This window comes from Quercus suber, unplaced genomic scaffold (assembly GCF_002906115.3).
Source record: "Quercus suber isolate HL8 unplaced genomic scaffold, Cork oak 2.0 scaffold_34, whole genome shotgun sequence".
In the NCBI taxonomy this organism is placed as follows: domain Eukaryota; kingdom Viridiplantae; phylum Streptophyta; class Magnoliopsida; order Fagales; family Fagaceae; genus Quercus; species Quercus suber.
The window spans coordinates 1,526,068-1,544,566 of record NW_027069499.1 but is presented as its reverse complement, the minus strand read 5'-3'; the positions used below and the strand labels follow the sequence as shown (position 1 = coordinate 1,544,566).

The window sequence follows — 18,499 nt, the reverse complement described above, 5'->3', positions numbered from 1 at the left end:
GAGTATATATAGTATGGGTGAAAGGTATAAGAGTCACACTTAAATTCCTAGCTTTCAGTGCATTTCGTAGGTCATTTCGTGAGTTGGCCAAGTCACGAGATAAGTCACGAAACTCACTGACTCTTTAGCTTCTAGCATGTGCTCCTCATGTGACCTTCGCGGGTTGCACCACTCGCAAGCCAAGTCATAAGGTCAACTTTTTAAGCAAATCTTCACTACTAAGACTAAACTCATTACAATTAAATCCCACAAAATACAAAAAAAAATTGCCTTAATGCAATTACAACATTTTTGTCATTGAATAAAGTCAACATAAATGTTAGTGAAATACCATAACTTAACAATCATCTTACATAATTTCACCTTCAAACAATACAATATAAAATCTTGCTCAAACGCTTTGATCATATCTGATGGAGTTCTATAACTTTTATCAACAATTGTGCTTATATATAATATAAGATTCTCATTAAAATATTTTTTTGACTAGGAATAAATAATGTACACTGGTTAACATGTTAGATTAAGTTGAAACCCCAAAGAGCATAATGAACTCATAAAAGGAAATTAACTCGTACTAGGGCTAGTTTCCTGCATTGTAATCTTAATACATTCATTGATACCCCATTGTTTTGACTATGTACTAATCTCCTGTCCTACTTTATGTCTTCCATTATGTAGTCCACTAATCATGACTTGTTATGTACTTATTGGAATTTTCTTATAAAATAATTGACCAAAGTTTAAAATGAAGAAGTTAAAAAAACAAAAAAAAAAATCCATCAAATATAGCATACCATAATTGATGGAATATAAAATGAAACACAAAAAAGTAAGATAGATGATTTGTATTGAACTTGACATGGTACATTTTTTTTAATATACAGATACGATAAAAGTTTAATCAATAGCATCTACTTTATGATAATTACTCTTTATCATTAGGTTAAGAGACCAGTTGGTTTTTGATATGAACAATATTCGAATCCCAAATCTCTTATTCAATGACAAAATCAGCTAAGCTAAATGGAACCAACAAAACATGCATGGTACTAAAACTAAGTCAAATTGTCCTGGTTTTCTTTCACATGAGGATAGTCACAAGAATATATAAATCTTGTGTCTATGAGAGAGAGAGAGAGAGAGAGCCAGCTAAGGGCCGAGAGCCTGGGCCAAAGCTGAGGCAAGTGAGATTACGTGAATAATAAGTATATGTATTATTTGCTGTCTTTATGTGATGGGTCCAGTTTGTATCCATTCTTTCTTTCTATCCTATCAATCCCAGCTGTATTTTTCTTAGACACTGTTAGTTCCACTTTTTGTCTAACGTTCAAGACAAAGCTTGAAAACAAACACTGCTCTCTCTCTCTTCAACTTCATCTTATGCTCGTCCCTGCTTGGCTCTCCCTTTTTGCTAAGCAAAAGAATGAAAAAGTAACCGGACAATAATGTTTCGTGTGGGGTTTGATGTTTTCATCAACAACAAAAAAAAATGTGGGGTTTGATCATCAGATCATGTCAACTCATACAATATTGACTACATCATGTGTTCCATCCAGAATCGCCTAAACATAGTGCAACACCCATTTATATATTACACAGGTTTTTACTGAGGTAAATTGGTAGGTACAAAGTTCCTTTGATCCATATATAGAAGACCTTTGTTGCTTTTCACTTTAGGTTTAGTTACTTATATATATCTTCAGGAATCAAGATATATAGATGGTTGTGTTGTTACTTTTTATTTAGGATAATGTGTTACTCCACCGTGCACACATGACATGGATATACATGGGTTAGTTTGCATCTCTGGTTTATCTTTACTTAGTTTATTTATGGATATACATGCAGTTTTTAAAGTCTCATTTTTTATGTATAACTTTAAAAAAAATAAGTAAATAAACTTTTCAATAAAAAGTTAATCCAAACACACAGTACAATTCAATAGTTATGGATTAGAGCTAAGCACAAGTTAAAATTACTGAAATGTTTTTGCTACTATTGTTTGCAAAGAAATTTTTGTTACTTAAACAACTACTTTGGGTGAGAGTCTAATCAATTCCTACTTCACATATTTGTAATTTGTCTAAAACCTTAACAAAAAAAAAAAAAAAGTGATAAAATACTATTTGGGTTCTTAAATTTTAATAAAAGTTTGTTTTTCATCCTAAACTTTAAATTCATTTTTTGTCCCAAAACTATTGAAAATTTATCTTTTTTCCTTAAACTATTGAAAATATTTTATTTATATCCTTAAACTTTACTAAAAACTTGTTTTTCATTTCTAAACTATTAAAAAATTCTTTTTTCTTCCTTATTTTGTTTCTAAACTATTGAAAAAACTCTTTACAAAGTTAGAGATAATAAAAAAAAAAAAAAAAAAAAAAAAGAAAAGAAGAAGAAGAAGATAAAATAAAAAAATGAAAAAAATTTGTCTAAAAATACATATACAACTCCAATTATAGACTAGTTTCTCAATTCGGAAAAGTCACAAAATGTCATGGTGAATTTAGTTACTTAAAACTTTGTTATATAAACAACTACTTTGGGTGAGAGTCTAATCGATTCCTACTTTGCATAATTGAAATTTGTCTAAAACCTTAATAAAATGAGCTTGAATATTAATGAACTCTATAGAAGAGTTATTTATCAGAACAATCGACACCGGGGATCAACCTTTCCTTCAGTGACCTTACAATGAACATTGAACATGAGTTTTTCCATTGTAAATTCGTACGGAGCAATTAACGAATTCCGACAAAATAGAAGATTTACGTGACCAAATTTTCCTATTCAAAAGAAGATCTCTCTTTCTTCCACCAAGAGTATCGCCAACATACACTAAGGTCGGGTGGTTGCGGGAAGGATGTTAAGCCGTATAAAGGTGAGCAGTCTTTATAGCAATAGCAAACAGCCTACTTATAGCCCTATTTTTCCCATTTATTTTCAGGGAAACCTTAGCGCACACCCATTTATTATTATTTTTTTAAGTTATGTGTGGATGCATGATAACAACCAATTCTATATCTCTTTAAACCATGACTAGTAATGACGCACTATTGCTTGCACTTGTAGTGGTTGGTACTTTTTTTTGAGATTTTCCTCTCCTGTCTTTGTCGAAGAAGATTCTCCTCAAGGAAATGGCCCAGGGAGGAGGACCTTTCCTTGTTAGAAAGGGAATCCAAGTGATCGAGCCAGATTGGATGTTGCTTCTGCGTCATCCAATTAAGTTGCTCCTGAGACCCCCAAAAAAATAAAAAAATTTGTCTAAACCAATACATATACGACTCCAATTACAAACTAGTTTCTCATTTCGGAAAAGTTACAACATGTAATGGTGAATTAAGTTGGGCAATGCGTGTAGATGCATCATGGCGTCAATCAAAGCATGTTTAAGGGGAAAAAAAGTATTTTCTTTGTACTCACAACTGTAGCATATTCACATCATATCTAACATCTTGCGCTGTTGAAATGGAAGTATGAGCTTTTGAAAGTCCAATCTTTCTTGGCATCACTCCCTTCTCCATATTGTTATATTTGAAAACCTAAGTTTTAAGAGAATATTTTTAATTTAATGCATTGTCTTTCAAACAAAAATTAGTAAGTTTTCACCTATATATATCATATTATCTCTTGATAAACTTTAACATCTCTACATCAGAAAAAGGAAAAGGGATATTGAGTTTTAAATATAAACTTCTATATTTTTGCTAAGTTTAAATAAAAATAAATAATAAGTTAGATATGTGTTTATTAACTCTTCAAATTGAACCCAGATGTTTATTATTATTTTGCATATTTTAGAAACATTATTAAATTAAATATTGGACCATAACAAAATGGGATAGAATAAGAAGAAGAAAATAATTATTGGGAGCAAGTGGGATGTAGAAATTTAAATTGAAAAATGACATGGAGAAATATTGAGATATGAATCACGTCAGAGAAGAGAACATTTGGCTATCCGGAAAGGTTGAAATTTACACGATGATGCAATGCAAAGTAACATATAAAAAGGATCTCTCATAGAAACGACAATGATGCAGATTGATTATGACAAATTTTTTGTATTTTGTATTTTTTTTACTTATTTATTCATCTAAACAAGCGATCGATAGACCTTTCTTGCAAATTGAAATTCAGCATCTTTGACAGGTAAAACTTCATTAAAAGGAATAATGACACCATTATATAGAACGTTTATATTGTTTTCCCTAGATTTCACACACCATATTATGCTATGGCTATTCTCATATGTGTATTCATTCTTTCCTTTACTTGACATGCTTTTCAAATTGTTCTGTTTTGGAATGCATTGTACATATGTTTTATTTTTATTTTTAGGCCTAAATGTAAAAACACTGACTAGGGTTTGTGCAAGGTTATCAAATTTTGTACTAGAGGCCATTTCGATCTAACGTGGAGAATGAAATATTTTAGTACCAATGGTACCGGTGTACCGTTTTAGAATTATCATTATTTAATATTTATATATAGATTTATGTGTTTATATTTATTTATGTATGAATTTATTAATTTTTATATTTATCAACATAAAATTTAAAATCCGTATATTTAATAATATTAGCATAAGTACATTAACCAATATATTAGTTTAAATAACATTTTCTTTTTCAATTTTTTTATTGTACCGACAGAGATGCTAATACCGGCCGAAACATCTAAAATATTCCCAATACAAGCCTGTACAATTTAGTATTTTATTCGGCACATTTTAGAGTAAAACCGATATTGGTTTAATAGCCAGTATGATATTGACTTCCTTGGATTTGGCTCAATTGCATAAACATTCCCTAGGGTTTTAATTTTTCCTTATAACTACATAAGGTTTCTATATTTGTCAAAATGACCATTGATTCTTGTCATTGCTCACATGATTTTTCCATATATAAGAGCTAACAAAGTTACTCCCCCAATAGTCAATTTGGTAGATATGAAAATAATCTCTGAAAATTATAAGAAAAAAATTGAAACCTCATAGGGTGTTTTAGCAACTAACCAAATCCCAGAGGGCATTTTTGCCTCTTGGCCTTATTTTAACATGTGTATTAAGTGGAGAAGGTAGGAGGTTCAAACCACAAACATCCTAAAGAAAATGTGAATGGTGTTGAATATATAATTTATTGTCTTCATCTTACTATTTTAGAAAATTCCAAAAATATGTATTAGCCTTTTTATAATATGATGCCTTAACAAAAAATGCACAAAAATACCTAATACCTTTATAAAATGCCTAAGTGAACATCGAAAATGGAACCGTGCAAGTAAAACATAGATTAATTTTGACACATTAATTGCTTATATTGGAGTATATATTAGAGCATTCTCATTAGTCCATATAAAATTTTCCATCTACTTTAGTATAAGAACCTAATTTTTCTATTTTATATAAGCACTTTGCAAAAACACTCATATCAGATTATCTATTATACACTCTTTTTTCTTTATAATCATTTTTATTCTTTTTTTTTATTATTTCACCTACCCACATCAAAACACTCTCTCTCTCTCTCTCTCTCTCTCTCTCTCTCTATATATATATATATTTTATGAGCACTACTCTCTTTTATTGTCTCTTTATATTTTTTGAACACTATTCTCTCTTTCTCCACCCAAGCCTCCATGGACAAGCACTTCCTCACCTTCGCTCATCTTCACTTTCGCTCTTATGGTAGCGGCGAGCACCCCACCCAAGCCTCCATGGCAATGGCAACAGTAGCGGCGGCTTAGGTTGATTTGGGTTTATTGAATGAGTTTTTTGTAAAGTTTTGTTTTGAGTTGATTTTGTTTTTGGTTGATTTTGAGTTGAGTTTGTAATGAGTTTTTAGATGGGTTTGAGTGGATTTGTTTTGGGTTGATTTTTTCTTCTTCTTCCTTCCTCTTCTAGATTGAAGAGAGTTAGGGGAAGAGGGAGAGTCTAACGAGGGTGAGAGAGGAGAGAGAAAAAAATATTTAAATAATCAAATAGAAAACTACAATAACCGTGTAAATATACACGATTTAACTATAACAATATTGTATATGTACAACGTTATAGATGGACTAACATAAGTAGTTTTTGAAACAAAATGTGTAAAATTAACTTTTTCTATTTTACAGTGACTGATGCAAGTACTTTAACAAATAAGCTAAAACTTAAAACTAGTCCATAATAAGACTAGCAAAAATTGATGCTGCTTCATAATGTAAAACACGCACATAATGAAAATTGCATATTAACCACCAATTTACGTCAAATCACTTGAGGGAATAATCAAGCACCACAAAGATGATTGGAATCTTTATTAAGGGAGTGAAGGATTCATTGAAAAGAGATGAACATATTTGAAGTTGCAGTTCAATACACTTTCAATGAGTCGATTTTCCACACGTGCAGTGATTAGAGATACCTGAAGAACAAAAGGTGAAGAACTTACAAAGAACACTAGTGCGGTGCCAGCCAAAGACCTTCTGAAAGTTAAGTTGGTGATAGAATGATCTCTAATAACTCTAAAAGTATAAGAGTTAGGAAATTTCATGTACCTTGGAGAAGAGGAGTCCTGGTACTTATATAGTGGTACAGAGCTGATCAAGATCCTATGAACGTAGGCTCTTCTCTTATAGGGAAGATATGGAGTTAATACTCCGAGATCTTTAGGGCTTAATTTCCCATATTTGGAGAATATGAAAATGTAAAGGGATCTTTGAGCATGATATGCAAGTTCTTTCCATATAGGGATACTTGAGTAGAGGGCATGCAAACGGTGCGGGGCTAAGTATGAAGGGTCTTTAGTTTGGTGACACTCGTAAGCACCATGGGGTGACTAACAAGTGGTATTTGCCATTACGAGCCCCTTGAGGCACGGGAGACATGACGATTCCCCAAGAGACTGACAAGGCTTATGAGCTTGACGACAGAAGAGGAGCCTGACTAGTCCAAAAAGGTGACACACTTCTTTAGTGGCTGAAGATGTCTTAGTGGCCGAAGATACTTTTTGGTGACTGAAGACTCTTTTAGTGAGCTCATGATGCCTTTGATGACCAAAGACTCTTTTGACAAATCCATGAAACTTTTGATGACAGAATACTCTTTTAGTGACCAAATATGCTTTTAGTGATCGAAGACTTTAGAGTATTAGACAAATTTTCGGTATGGTGAAAATATTCCATATCACTAGTAAACCATTAATTTTAAATTAATTGGTGCTTTATTAATGTTTTCCATACAGTCAAAATTACTTGTAAGACTAGGAGGCTCAAGTGCGCGCAGATAAGAGCGAATAACCACCCAAAAAAAAAAATTAAGGGGGGGGGGGGGCTGTTGTGGGGCGCTGTGCGGCGGGGGCCAAATCTAGAAAAATAACAAATAAAATATGAAAAATCAATCTAGAACTAGTCAATCAAATATAAGAACAAAGTAACAAAAAATTAACACCAACAAATGCAAAACACTGAATCTGAAAATCAGGTTAGCCATAAGTTAGTCTATATATATATATATATATATAATCCATCAATCTGATTTGATTTCGTAGAGATACCAAAAGATCGACTTGTTCAGCGCACCATGCTATCCTTAACTTCAACAGCTGAACATGGATAATAATAATAAAAAAATTACCAAATTTCGCACTCGTGAGTCATGATAGTTTGAACTCCAAATCTTTCTTGGTGTATATAAATAATAGTAAGGTAGAAACAAAACCCCCACTATGAAAGTGAACTCAAATCATTCAAACCCCCACTATGAAAGGCCAGGCAAGCTTGGTTTCATGGGACAAGGGACATTAGCCGTTACTGCAGTGTATTTTTAATTCATCTCATCTGATCAAGGGGTAAAAATCAAAACAAAAAGGAAAAGAAAAAGAAGAAATAAAATGGACTAGTATAATGGGACAAAAATACAAATTTGATTGCTCAAAGATGGGATTTGAACCCAGAATACACGTGAAATTTTTGAGTGAAAATTGAATCTCGGTATATTTTCACACTTCTCTATAGTTGCTCCTCCTGGAACTCTCTGACTCTCTCACCGGTATACATGTACTACAAAATGGGGTAATTTGTAAAAGGTGTGGTATTGGCGACCTATTCTGTCTTAAAAAAAAAAAGAAAAAAAAAAAAGAAAAAAAAGAAAAAGAAAAGAGGAAGTATGTTAGCTGGATCAAGTATGAGGAACAAACAGAAAGGTGGGGTGTGTTGGGATAAAGATCAAGAGAGTTGGAGGGCCATCTCCTGGAGAAGAACTTTCTTCTGAGATGCACTGATGATGCCTTTGCATTCGGCTTCCAGTAACACCTCTGCCATAATTGCAGCTGGATGGCCTCTAGGTTCCTCAGAGGCCCTCCTTAACATGAACACCTGAGCATACATAATCAAATTGCCAAAAAAAGAACTTAGTCTTGAGTTCAAAAAATTGGGGAGAGTTCAGAAAACAAACTAGAGATATACATTTATGTAGATACATACATGTACACAAAGGCTACAACTACAGAATACTATCTGATATCAAGAATTTTCACGCAAATATTCCTAAATATCTTCATCTGACAAGCACGTAGATGCAAGCCAAGAATTTATTAATTTCAAATAAAAAATCTCAATACAGCCTAGCCTCACCCCAATATACCAAAAATTTATTTTTATTTTTTTATTTTTTGGTTAAAGAACTTTAAAACAAAGGATAAATTGCGTTAAAAATGATGTGATGATATGTCAAAAACACACATTGTAACTTCATAGTACATCTATAGAGTATAAAGATTGTATAAGAGCCCCGAGAAAAAGGGATAAGAAGCAACTCTCATGACAAATAGTATGCCAATTGAGGTTTGGTACAATACAAGAATGCAGCTGTGGCTCAAAGATAAGAGAATCCATGAATTTTATTGCAAAATTGTGACATTAGAAAGGCTCTTTTCAACATGGAAAGTTCCTATTAGAAGGAAAGGTCAATTGGTAATTACATTTCTTCTTTCAAAAAGAGCAAGAGAATTTTTTTATTTTTTATTTCCCCTGTAGAGGGAGGGGGCCTTCAAGTTAAATTTGTGCACACACGTGTGATCTCTTCTTTGATACCATATAGCATTCCCATAAAAACCGGGTCATGCGTTTCAGCTACAGACCACATCACACCCAAGATCTAAAAAGCCTTTTGTTGTTGCAGTAGGATGGGCAACCACTTCTTTTTTGTCAATCAGTTTTACAACATACAAATAGACAAAGATAGATTGTTGTTGATGCTAAGTTCAATCTAATTTCATACATATTGATTCAAGTAAATTAACTATAATAGCACAAAATTTATCCCATCATAAGCACATACAAAGGCACACATCAAAATGTTGTTACAGAATATATATTATACCTGATCATGGTGTGATATTTCTAAGCAGCCAGGTTGTTTAATGAATGGCTCCCCATCTATTTGAACTGGGAAAGGACTTGAAGCGTGTATTCTTATGACTTTCCCTTGAGCTAATCTTCTGGCTTGGGAAAGTCCAACCTATACAGAAAACAAGCATTACTATCATACATATAGATTATCTTTTTGTACTGGAAAGTGAAAATTGACCCAAAGTTGTGTACAACCATGACTACCAAGAAATGTTTCAACAATAAATCCCTGTATCTCATATGCTTGCATATAAGGTAAAAACATGTATACTCTTTTTGATAAGTAAAAGAGCATATATAGTCATGATAAAAATATGCAAGGGAGGTTGTTTGGATACTGTGTGTTTGCTTAAAGCATGGTTGTTAGTGAAGCATAAAATGATCTTTTTATTTTTAGTAAACAATTTCTTTTGTGTGTGTGTATTTTTATTTTATTTTATTTAAATTATAGCTTATGACAGTATCAAATTAAATATAAGATACATGATAAACACAATATTTACAGAACTTTTGTCTATATGTTGCTACATTTCAACATTGTGCACCAATCTTTATATCCTTAATATTAGATATATGAAATATTTAGAATTTGGACTGTCATGGTATGGAGAATACGCCATCATTTGAGTTGGAAAAAAAAAAAAAAAGTCATGAAAATTAGGGGTGATCAGTCGGTCACGCTTAGATTGGTAATCAAAGTGCTACTCAGCCTGATCCCCTTGATTGGGAACTTTGCCACATGCCGACCTACAGATTAGTCAAAACTTTCTGCATAGGAAGCACATACATGGCAAAAAGCAAAGCGTGTTCATGTCGGACACAGTTGCTTGTCTCAGTGTCTGTATGGTGTTTGGAATTTTATTTATTTATTTTGCTTTGGACATGGTCGATTGCAACACGGATACGAAAAAAATTTGGGAAAAAGGGAAGAATAAGAAGTTGGATTTTCAATCTAGTTGGCATTGGTCTCAACCCAGTCGCGCTCTCTCTCTCTCTTTGGTTTTTGTCATCTATCTCCGCTCCAGCAAAGCTCATCAGGGCTGGTCTTAATTGGTACATCAACACTTGTCTCAATCCATTGGCACTGGTGTCGACCCATTGTGTTGCTCTTGTCACATTGGCGCTCTCACCATTTCCTTTTGCTTTGCATTATTCAAAAGCAAGCAGCTTATTGACAAAGCTTCGCATTATATTATTATTATTTTTTAAAAATATTTGCATTATATTATTATTATTTTCCTTTGAAATACCAAGATGACCGAAATAGATAATGTTCTTGTTTCTAAGTTCTAACACGAACCGTCAACTATTAAATTAAAGTTATGCCAAATAGGGAATAGTACACTACCATTCCAAAGTTAGTTACAATATTATAATAATTATCACTAATTAATATAAAATATGTTTAAAATTTCATTATGCATAAATATAAATTAATAAATTGTCGTATCCTCACTGTGTCATGCCCTAGTTTTTAAGAATAACGTGTCACTGTGCCCCATGTTGTGTCCGTGTATATGCTTCTTAGTTGGCCGCGTTATACTTTTAGGTGAGCAGAAGGGTGTCTGTCAAGTCTCCAGTCTAACACCCTATACCTCAAGCTCCCATTCACTCCTAGCTCTTCTTACCAAAATGATTGAAATTCAATCATCAAACAACACACAGAAAATATTCAACCAAAAAATATTTTAAAAACTTCCAAGCTCTTCTTTTACCTAAAACACCCACGACAATTCGGCTCAGACCTGGTCGGTTTGGCTGGGTGTATGATCACCCCTAATGAAAATGCAGTCTCAAACGCTTATTTATAATAATTAGTGTAGTCAGACTTTAGTTATCAAATATAATTGAATTATTCTTCAAGTAATTTATATGGATTGTCTTAACTAGTGCTTTCAAAAGCAAAAAGCAAGCGCCAATGTGTTCCTGTTGCTGCGTGAGCAATGTGCTTATTTGAGATTGTTAAAACCTTTTAGTGTGTGCACACATGAGAGAAAGAGAGATATTGAATAATTATATTATAATTTTAAAATTTTGGGAGATTCAAATACATACTAGCACAGTACAATGAAAAAAGAAAATAATATTAGGTCAGGGTTATAAATAAAGTAAGTAAAGATTCTGTAACAAAACATGCTAGTATAGAGAAGCACACGATATAAGAAGAATCTCAGACCTGAAGTTTGCCAAGGTGCCATGCTCCACAAACGCATACAACCTCAAGCAATTTATCATGCATGGTCTGCAGACGAAAATCATCATCATGCTCATTGTCATTTTGCCAAAGATCTACTCCACCCATATAACTGCCAATGTTGAGGACAATTAAACCCTCAGAATCCTGGTGCAGGAAAAGGATTAGCAAACATCAGCAATTATAACATGAAAGAAAATAAATTGGATAAAAAAAGGATCATTAATAATGCTGTACCATTGGAATCTCAATGTCTTTCCCGTCAACTTCTAGCCAAACTTGCCATGGTAAGTCAGCACAAGTTCTATCCATTATATCCCTGGCACCTTCTTTGGCGTATCGTAATTTATTCACAAACTGGCCACAAAATTTTACTCAGGAAATTTCAAAGCTAAACAACATATTAAAGATAACAAGCCTCTCAGAGAACTACTATGGTTAAGGGTCATCAATGGGCCGGGTCGGGCCGACCCGGCCCATTTTTACTTGGCCCAGGGGCACAATGGGCTGGGCATAATGGGCTATTAACTAATTAATGGGCCGGGTCGGGCTGGGCCGAAAGAGGAAACCTTAGCCCGTGACCCTGCCCATGGGCAATGCCCATTTTGTTTTTAGCGAGTTGGGCTATCGGGTTGAGCCTAATGGGTCACCCATGGGCTTGTGTTAGCATATTATTTTATTATTTTTATAAAGAAAGAATCAATTTTTTATAAGGAAATAATGAATCTATTTTTTTAAAGGAAAGAATTAAATAATTTAATACTTAATTACAAATTTTTTTACAGTCAAATCTATTTAATTTTTTGTTTTGTTGATGAAAACCTATTTAATTTTTTATTTATTAAGGCTTTAAATAGTTTTTTAACTATGGTTAAACCCATCACTGTAATTCTCCCAAGAAGAAAAGAACAAAAAGAACAAAAGATTAACCAAAACCATTGCAGTATGCAAAACTGAGTAAACAATTTTTTTCCACTTCTCTCTTTCAAACTCATATTGCGTTGATAGATATATGTGTCACCTTATTGTCAGGTCATTCCTGTTTGTAGCCATGATGTATAAAACAAATCCAATCAACCTATTAATGAAACTCAGCCAATCAAACTTATTTCAAGGCAAGGCACACCAACTACCCTAATGTCCCAGTCCAAGAATAAATCATTGAGTAAACTATGCAAACTTGTAGACACTTTCGAAAAATCGCATCTGGTCTTTTAAAGTGTCAGTGAAAATGCAAAACATTCAAGAAATTGTTACAAATTCAACCAAAAAAAGAAAGGGTGAACAGATAGTAGTATAGCTACCTGACTACAAAACTTTTCAGGATTTATCTCCCGAGTAACATGAAATTCATATGCAACCTTTGCATCACACCCAATACCTAGAAAATAAAAAGTAGCAAAGATCAGATTGATCCAGGAAAAGAGCACTAAAAAATAGTAACTTCAGATAAATACCTAAATAGTTCATCATGAACTTTGATTGTACTTTATCAGGATTGCCTTCTCCATTTTCCTCTCTTATATCGACTTTCCAGCGATCTAGCATTGTAACTGCAGCATGATTTATGTCCTGCAAAAGTGTGGTCAAGCCACCTTGTCCATTAACTGTAGAGAAACCTCTTCCCCATTGCAGTACCCTTGACAAATCATTTCCTGTACCAAGCGGAAGAATAGCAACAGGTGGAGGTGATTCAAAATTGTACTTCTCGATTGCATCAAGAACCCATGAAACGGTGCCATCTCCACCACAGACCAAAACCCTAAAATATTGCACATTTTTGAACAAATCTAAACCCACCTCAGGGCCCTGAGATGCACTCAATTCAAAAATCTGCAAACAGGAATAGTAAAAACTCAGACAAATATCCCATCACAATAGCATATTAAACCAAAGAAGACAACGCAAGGAGAGAGAAAATATAGCACTTTTCTTTTTCATTGGTAAGTTACACACACACCAAATGGGTCTTGAACCCACAACCTCACCCTCCACCTAAAACTCAAGGGGGAGGAGGTGCCAGTTGAGCAAGAGCTCATTGGCAAGAGAGAGAAGATAGCATATGAGAAACAACTTCTACATCTTTAGCCTATTTTGGTCTTACAGGTCACCTAAAATTATTGTCCAAGGCAAAAAAACAACTATAGATCATTGTATTGCCTAATAGAGCAGAAGTTTAAAACATTTAGGATCATCCAATGATTCCAATCTAAATCATAGAGTGATTAGGGCAATAGATTCATACCCTAACAGAGGTTTCCTGGTACCATAAAACCATTAAAGAATGCAGATGATGAGATGGCCAGGAGGAAGTAATGATGTTGCCTAAAAATTATTATTTTTTACTTTTTTAATTGATAACTGAGTGCTGACAGAATCATTTATGTGCAGACTAACAGTTTATTGAATATTGAGGAAAATCAATTCAGTTATTCCAAGAAACTACAAGTCATTCCTGCATAGCATTGTAGCAAGAATTCTTTTTATTTTTTGGCTAACATGAGTGTTCAGAGCTCTTCGAACACCTGACTATTCAACTAGGTGTGTGTAGTCCCCCCACCCCCAACAAAGGGCAGCCTCAAGATGCTGTTTAGAATTTTTTAACTCAAGACCTCGCTTATCTCTGAGGCCCTGGGAACCACTAGATGTACTTAGGGTTAGCATTGTAGCAAAGCTAAACTATAGTTAAATATATGAAGGGTACAGAACAAAGAACAGTAGCTTGGCTTATTTGTTTGGTTTGTGTGTTGTATTCTTTGGGGAGCAAAGGAGGAAGGGCATGGACCCAAAAGGGCTCTTCAACAAGCCAAAAGAGTTAATTTGTTATGATATGTGTAATGCACAACAGCAATTAACTTGTCCATAATGCAGGGAAACCCATGTATTATAACATCTTCAAGAGAGACTAAAGAGTACAATGAAATAAGGCATTTAATATCACTAATTAGTTTTCTACAGAAATCATTGATTCATGTAACGCATAAAACTGAATGCTAGTAGAGCGCTCAAAAAATCACCTGTACAGGGTTTAATAGCATGTTCAGTCTCCTCTGAAGAGTAGGCCCATGTTGACCTCCACTCCTGGCATTTATAAAGACCAAAAGAGGTCTTGCATCCTGTGGCAAATCAACCAGTTGATATCTTTTGATTTGACAACAGGCAGCAGTTCCATTTTTTCTTTGTATTGACCCATTATGGATACCCTTTACACTAGCTGCATTGCCACTCTTCTTTAGATTGATATTGAAATCACCACCAGATCTCTTCAAACCAGCAAGGCCATTAAGCACTCTTCCAACAGCTGTATCAGTCACTGAGGCATCTTGCAACTTTACAGAATGAACATTTCCATGTTTGCTACGGTGGTTCCTTCTTCTTATCTGGCTATGAACAGAAGAAGATATAATTTCCTTGGCTATAGATCTTAGCACTCCACCTTCAGTGTTTTCTTCAATAACTTCTTTCACACAGAGTGGAGAAAGAACAATCCTTCTAAGAGGACCCAGATCACAAACATCACCATATTCTTTCGCCATTTTAGAGTGACATTTGACATGAATAAGGCGTTGGCACCATAAGCAATGCCATGTAGGAGATGCATCAAGAAAAGGAACACCACAAGGTTCATCACAGTAAAAACAGAAACCAGACATCTCAGGATTATCATCCATATCACCCCACCTTTCTGACCAGTGGTGTCGAACATGGTCAAGACCAGCTTGTGCCACACACTTACAATCATTTTCTGTTAACTGAGAACAATAGAAATGAGCTGCTACACCACAAACAGAGCAACGATGAACAAGGGTTTGTGATGAGGCTTTTGTACCTAAATTTTGAGGAGACACCAAGGAATTCAAGCAAACACAGCACATGGATGGCTGTTCACCGTCAGCAAAATCTTCTATCCATATATGATGTGATAGAGGAACCTTTAGATTCTTCCAGACTTTTTTCCTTGCTTTGGCAGCAGCTTCAACCCATTTTAGAGATTTCCTTTTTTGCCACTTCAGAAATGCATATATGACAGCTAGAAGCCCAAATGATCCAGTTACCAGCCATTTGAAAATAAATGGACCATAAGCATCAGAGCAAATCAGCAACCATGCAAGTGAATTTCTCAAATCAATCATGGTGAACCTAATATCCATTGTCTATTTCAGTTTTGTTTACTGCAGACAGAACAAAAGATATCCAAATAGACTATGCATACAAAACCTGATCAGAGAAAAAAAAAAAAAAAAAAAATCATGAGAAACAAATCAACGTAAATAAATAGAATTTACAATTGTAACTGCACAAATATATGAGGTCTGGCAACCATTGTTTTCTTTTACTTGAGTCCAAACTCTAATGAGCTAAGTTCTAGTTTTAGGCTTAGTTAGATACAATTAAAAATAGGATAAGTTATCGCTACCACCCATGTGGTATACCCTTAAAACATGGACTTACTCTGTATTTTATATCGTGACACTTACCTACCTTGTGGTTAGCTTTATGAGGCATTTATGTCCCATGGAGTTTGCTTTATGAGGCATTTCCGCTAATTTTAAAGGAATTTAATAATGTGACAAGTTCTAACAACAACCATTGGGAAAATAACACCCATGGGGAAAGAATATAAAAATAAATAAATAAAAGATTGTTCTACCTTAAAACTTGCACCTTCTAAACAAACAAACCCAAATGAGGTTAGAAAGAAAACCAGAAATGTGAGGGAAGAACAATTTTCTCTTCAATTCATTCTCTATATGTAGTGTTAAAATTTGGCACATCATCAAATTCTGTTAAAATTAGTGAAAATGGCTCATAAAACAAACTAGAAGGGAGGTAAATGCCTCATTAAACAAACAACAAGAGGGGGGAGGGGGGGGGGCGCGGGGAAAGGGGGGAAGTATCACAAAATAAACCACAAGGTAGTTCCATGTTTTATAAGTATACCACAGGGATGGTATGTGTAATCTACCCTTAACAATAAGCATTGCTTCTCCATTAAATTAAAATGCAAGACAAGAATGTATTGACCAAGAGCCTTGTAGCTCAACTGGTTGGCCTCTTCTGGTGTTTCCAATGAAGACATCCAATGGTCAAATCCCCCCAACCCCAACTATCAATGTGTGTGTGCACGTGTGTGTATGTGTAACGTATTGACTAAAGATGGGTATTGGGGAAGTGAAAAAGAAGAACAAAGGCTTACCTAAATGAAAAATGTGTAATCTAGAGCTAAAGCAAGCTTTATAGAAGTGGGAGACTCAATCAAAACTTAAAAAGGAAAAAGGTAAAGGAAATATAAATATATAGATCAACTTTCACAGCTTAATGTAGGACCCTTGAGATCTCACCTTAATCCTCTCTTTTTCTTGGAAAAGTCATCTATCAGAAGTGTAGGACACTAATCACTATTTAAGGATAATGTAACTAAATATAGTTTCTTCGAACCTACTCATATGACTTCAAGACAGTTATTATACTGATAAATCCAGCTATCAGCATTTCACCACAGTGGAACCACTGCTCAAACCTGACTACCCATCGGCATGGAACAAGCCAAGACATGAAGATTCACTTATTCAACATCAACTACATCTAGATTAACTGTCATAGGAGTGGGAAGTTACTGTGGCAATAACGGGATAGGCAAATTTCCATAGGGTCAAGAAAGAAGTGAATCAGTCCCTATTACTCCCAACCAGCTATGTTTTGTCTATTATTGACGAACATACAGCTCACATTACGCTTCCATTTCCTATGGTCTCCTGAATACTACACATTAAATCATCCTAACTACTAGCACCATCTAACTCTGCAACTAATCCCATTAAATATAAAATCCTAAATTTCTCAAATCAAAACCATGTAGCACGCACGAAAACGACTCAGAAGCGAAATCTCTCAGGCCCTTTCCGAAATTTATCACATTAAACCACTGTGGTGGGGTTTATGAGTTAAAAAAATTATCATAGTTTCTGAGAATTAAAGAATCTATACAGAGTGAAGACTGAGGTCATTTCGAACCATATGACAATCGTTTCATTAATGTAATGCAATGAGAATAGTCACAATTCAATTAATAAATGGAAATTTCAACTAAAAACTAATCAATTTCTGATTAGAATATGAAATATTATTCATTCCGAGAGCCAATGCCAAAACGCAAGAAAAACCAATGGTAACTTCTAGCTAAAGCTTCATCGTTTGCCGACATTCAAAGCAAAAGACAATCGAATAAAAACTTAAATTCAAAATTAAGCGAAACATTCATATCAAGCAAATGATTAAAATGATCGAAATCCACCTGAATCAAATTCCGTGAAAAAATTAAAAAGAAAAGTAAACACTAGAATTTGAGATCTAATTGATCAAATACAATAATACACACAAAGAAAACGCAAAAAAAGGAATCGAAACATTAAAAGTGAATCAGTGATACCTGGAGAAGAAACCCTAGAATTCATGGTTTACGTGCTTCGGAGAGAAGGAGACGAAATTTCTCAGATGCGAAGCGAAGAAGAGAGAGAGAGAGTTTGCGAGAGAGAGAAAGAGGTTTTGATAATTTTGGTTAAAACAATAAGTATATAGTATTATTATTTATAATAGTTGTTGAAGAATATAGAATAATTAGATTAATTAAAAAAAAAAAAAAAAAAAGTGGAAAGACGAGGGAAAAGCGCGGGATTTATCGTTTCATTAATGTAATGCAATGAGAATAGTCACAATTCAATTAATAAATGGAAATTTCAACTAAAAACTAATCAATTTCTGATTAGAATATGAAATATTATTCATTCCGAGAGCCAATGCCAAAACGCAAGAAAAACCAATGGTAACTTCTAGCTAAAGCTTCATCGTTTGCCGACATTCAAAGCAAAAGACAATCGAATAAAAACTTAAATTCAAAATTAAGCGAAA

At 34.1% G+C, this 18,499-nt stretch overlaps 1 protein-coding gene across 3 annotated transcripts; it reads right to left on the bottom strand.

Moving 5' to 3' along the window:
* Positions 1-7,646: 7,646 nt before the first annotated feature.
* On the bottom strand, positions 7,647-18,150 carry LOC112019046 (diacylglycerol kinase 2). Of its 3 annotated transcripts, none has more exons than XM_065770667.1 (8): positions 18,021-18,150; positions 14,608-15,620; positions 13,048-13,423; positions 12,895-12,971; positions 11,828-11,947; positions 11,573-11,737; positions 9,368-9,505; positions 7,647-8,361 (listed from the first exon to the last, which is right to left on the bottom strand). In XM_065770667.1, the coding sequence occupies exons 1-8, from the start codon at positions 18,043-18,045 to the stop codon at positions 8,212-8,214; spliced, it is 2,064 nt and encodes a 687-aa protein (XP_065626739.1). In that variant the 5' UTR covers positions 18,046-18,150; the 3' UTR covers positions 7,647-8,211. The 3 variants fall into 3 exon arrangements, with proteins under 3 accessions (XP_065626739.1, XP_023907350.2, XP_065626738.1); XM_024051582.2 differs by having other exon boundaries at positions 14,608-15,808; positions 18,021-18,149; XM_065770666.1 differs by having other exon boundaries at positions 14,608-15,730; positions 18,021-18,127.
* Between the last annotated feature and the right edge of the window lie 349 nt (positions 18,151-18,499).